We start from the raw sequence: 3,538 nt of genomic DNA, 5'->3' as shown, positions 1-3,538 counted from the left end.
AGTCTTTTTATGCTTTTTTTTTTATCATTTTTTCTTCTTTCTCTTGTAGCCCTTCATGAAGTCTTGGCATAAACATCATGGAAGGAACATAAATTACTTGCATAATTTCTGCCTTTTGGGAAGTGTGCCACCCACCCCCACTCAGCTAGGAGAGATGTTTTTAGGATAGACCTGAAAATTTCCTGGATTTATTTTTATGACTGGTGATTGCAGTTAGGGTGAGAGAAGGATAGGATTTTAGAAACTAGGAGATTTCAGAAATTTAAAACATAGTAAAAAAAATTAAAAATACAATATAAAAAAGAATGCATCTGGCATAGATACCCATCTTAACTTGTCATAGATTCTCTCTCAATGATGAGTAGAAGGTCACTCTCTGTCCAAGATCTTGGTGCATAGCTTTACACTCAGAGATTACAGCAAGTGCAAAGGTCCTGATGCCAAAAGGAACTTGATATATTTGAGGAAAAGGAAGAAGACCAATGTTGATAGAACATACCAACCTATTTGAGAGTGGAAGACTTATGATATAAGATGTACTTGAAGATAAAGAATAGGAAGATAAGATGTACTTGAAGATAAAAAGAAAGAATAGGGTCCCGCGTCTCGCCCCGTCCGTCCGTCCCTTGACTCCTTCGCTCTTGTTCTTCCTCCCGCTTTTCTTCTCTTTCTCCCTCCCTCTCCTCTCCTCTTCGATCTAAAGATGCCTTCGGCCACCAGCCACAGCGGAAGCGGCAGCAAATCGTCGGGACCACCACCGCCGGCGTCGGGTTCCTCCGGGAACGAGGCGGGGGCCGGGGCCGCTGCGCCAGCTTCTCAACACCCCGCCACCGGGACCGGCGCCGTCCAGACCGAGGCCATGAAGCAGATTCTGGGGGTGATCGACAAGAAACTTCGAAACCTGGAGAAGAAAAAGGGTAAGCTTGATGATTACCAGGAACGAATGAACAAAGGGGAAAGGCTCAATCAAGATCAGCTGGATGCTGTATCTAAATACCAGGAAGTTACAAATAATTTGGAGTTTGCAAAAGAATTACAGAGGAGTTTCATGGCATTAAGTCAAGATATTCAGAAAACAATAAAGAAGACAGCTCGTCGGGAACAGCTTATGAGAGAAGAAGCTGAACAGAAACGTTTAAAAACTGTACTTGAGCTACAATATGTTTTGGACAAACTGGGAGATGAGGAAGTGAGAACTGACCTGAAGCAAGGTTTAAATGGAGTGCCAATATTGTCTGAAGAAGAATTGTCATTGTTGGATGAATTCTACAAGCTAGTGGACCCTGAAAGGGACATGAGTTTAAGGTTGAATGAACAGTATGAACATGCCTCCATTCACCTGTGGGACTTGTTAGAAGGGAAGGAAAAATCTGTATGTGGAACAACCTATAAAGCTTTAAAGGAAATTGTTGAGCGTGTTTTTCAGTCAAACTACTTTGATAGCACTCACAATCATCAGAATGGGCTATGTGAAGAAGAAGAAGCAGCTTCTGCACCTACAGGGGAAGACCAGGTAGCTGAAGCTGAACCTGAACCAGCAGAAGAATACACTGAGCAAAGTGAAGTTGAATCAACAGAGTATGTAAATAGACAATTTATGGCAGAAGCACAGTTCAGCAGTGGTGAAAAAGAGCAAGTAGATGAATGGACAGTTGAAACTGTTGAGGTGGTAAATTCACTCCAGCAACAACCACAGGCTGCATCTCCTTCAGTGCCTGAGCCCCACTCTTTGACTCAGGTGGCTCAGGCAGATCCCCTTGTGAGAAGACAGCGAGTACAAGATCTTATGGCACAAATGCAAGGTCCTTATAATTTCATACAGGACTCAATGCTGGATTTTGAAAACCAGACACTTGATCCTGCCATTGTATCTGCACAACCTATGAATCCAACCCAAAATATGGACATGCCTCAGCTGGTTTGCCCCCCAGTTCATTCTGAATCTAGACTTGCTCAACCTAATCAAGTGTCAGTACAACCAGAAGCTACACAGGTTCCTTTGGTTTCATCCACAAGTGAGGGTTATACTGCTTCCCAACCCTTATACCAACCTTCTCATGCTACAGAGCAACGCCCACAAAAGGAACCAATTGATCAGATTCAGGCAACAATCTCTTTAAATACAGACCAGACTACAGCAGCATCATCCCTTCCTGCCGCTTCTCAGCCTCAAGTATTCCAAGCTGGGACAAGTAAACCTTTGCATAGCAGTGGAATCAATGTAAATGCAGCTCCATTCCAATCCATGCAAACGGTGTTCAATATGAATGCCCCTGTTCCTCCTGTTAATGAACCTGAAACTTTAAAACAGCAAAATCAGTACCAGGCCAGTTATAACCAGAGCTTTTCCAGTCAGCCACATCAGGTGGAACAAACAGAGCTCCAGCAAGAACAGCTTCAAACGGTTGTTGGCACTTACCATGGTTCCCAGGACCAGTCCCATCAAGTGACTGGCAACCACCAGCAGCCTCCTCAGCAGAACACTGGATTTCCTCGGAGCAATCAGCCTTATTACAATAGTCGCGGTGTGTCTCGTGGAGGTTCTCGTGGTGCTAGAGGCTTGATGAATGGATACCGGGGACCTGCCAATGGGTTCAGAGGAGGATATGATGGTTACCGTCCTTCATTTTCTAACACTCCAAACAGTGGTTACACACAGTCTCAGTTCAGTGCTCCCCGAGACTACTCTGGCTACCAGCGGGATGGATATCAGCAGAATTTCAAGCGAGGCTCTGGGCAGAGTGGACCACGGGGAGCCCCACGAGGTCGTGGAGGGCCCCCAAGACCCAACAGAGGGATGCCGCAAATGAACACTCAGCAAGTGAATTAATCTGATTCACAGGATTATGTTTAATCGCCAAAAACACACTGGCCAGTGTACCATAACATGTTACCAGAAGAGTTATTATCTATTTGTTCTCCCTTTCAGGAAACTTATTGTAAAGGGACTGTTTTCATCCCATAAAGACAGGACTACAATTGTCAGCTTTATTACCTGGCTATGGAAGGAAACTATTTTTACTCTGCATGTTCTGTCCTAAGCGTCATCTTGAGCCTTGCACATGATACTCAGATTCCTCACCCTTGCTTAGGAGTAAAACAATATACTTTAGGGGGTGATAATATCTCCATAGTTATTTGAAGTGGCTTGAAAAAGAGTAACTTTGGCTTTTGACATTGGATAAAATATACAAATTAGCCCCAGAGTTATTCATGGTAATTGAGAAAACTAGGACATTTTCCTTGATTGGAAGATGGAGGGAGTGTAGTGTGGTTTGGCAGAACAACTGCATTTTACAGTATTTCCATTTAAATTGGAGAAAAAACACCCTTATCCTTGATCTCTTTAAATATAAATGGCTTAAACTCCCCGATCAAGAGGAGCAGACTGGCAGAATGGATCCGCAAGCAAAAAGTTGACATCTGTTGTCTACAAGAGACCCACCTTACAGCAAGGGACAAAAACAGGCTTCGAATGAAAGGATGGAGCAAGATCTACCAAGCAAATGCACCCACCAAAACGGCAGGTGTAGCCATC

The 3,538-nt window shown here is 43.8% G+C and overlaps 1 protein-coding gene across 1 annotated transcript; it reads left to right on the top strand.

The window, feature by feature from the left end:
- The first annotated feature begins 596 nt into the window (after positions 1 to 596).
- On the top strand, positions 597 to 2,991 carry LOC125339507 (caprin-1). Its single transcript, XM_048330675.1, has one exon. It carries the CDS (start codon positions 704 to 706, stop codon positions 2,828 to 2,830), a length of 2,127 nt encoding a protein of 708 aa, XP_048186632.1. The 5' UTR covers positions 597 to 703; the 3' UTR covers positions 2,831 to 2,991.
- Positions 2,992 to 3,538: the final 547 nt, after the last annotated feature.

The sequence above is a fragment of the Perognathus longimembris genome, chromosome 21 (genome assembly GCF_023159225.1).
Source record: "Perognathus longimembris pacificus isolate PPM17 chromosome 21, ASM2315922v1, whole genome shotgun sequence".
NCBI lineage: Eukaryota > Metazoa > Chordata > Mammalia > Rodentia > Heteromyidae > Perognathus > Perognathus longimembris.
Note: the sequence above shows the minus strand (reverse complement) of the source record. Positions and strands in the feature narration are given on the sequence as shown.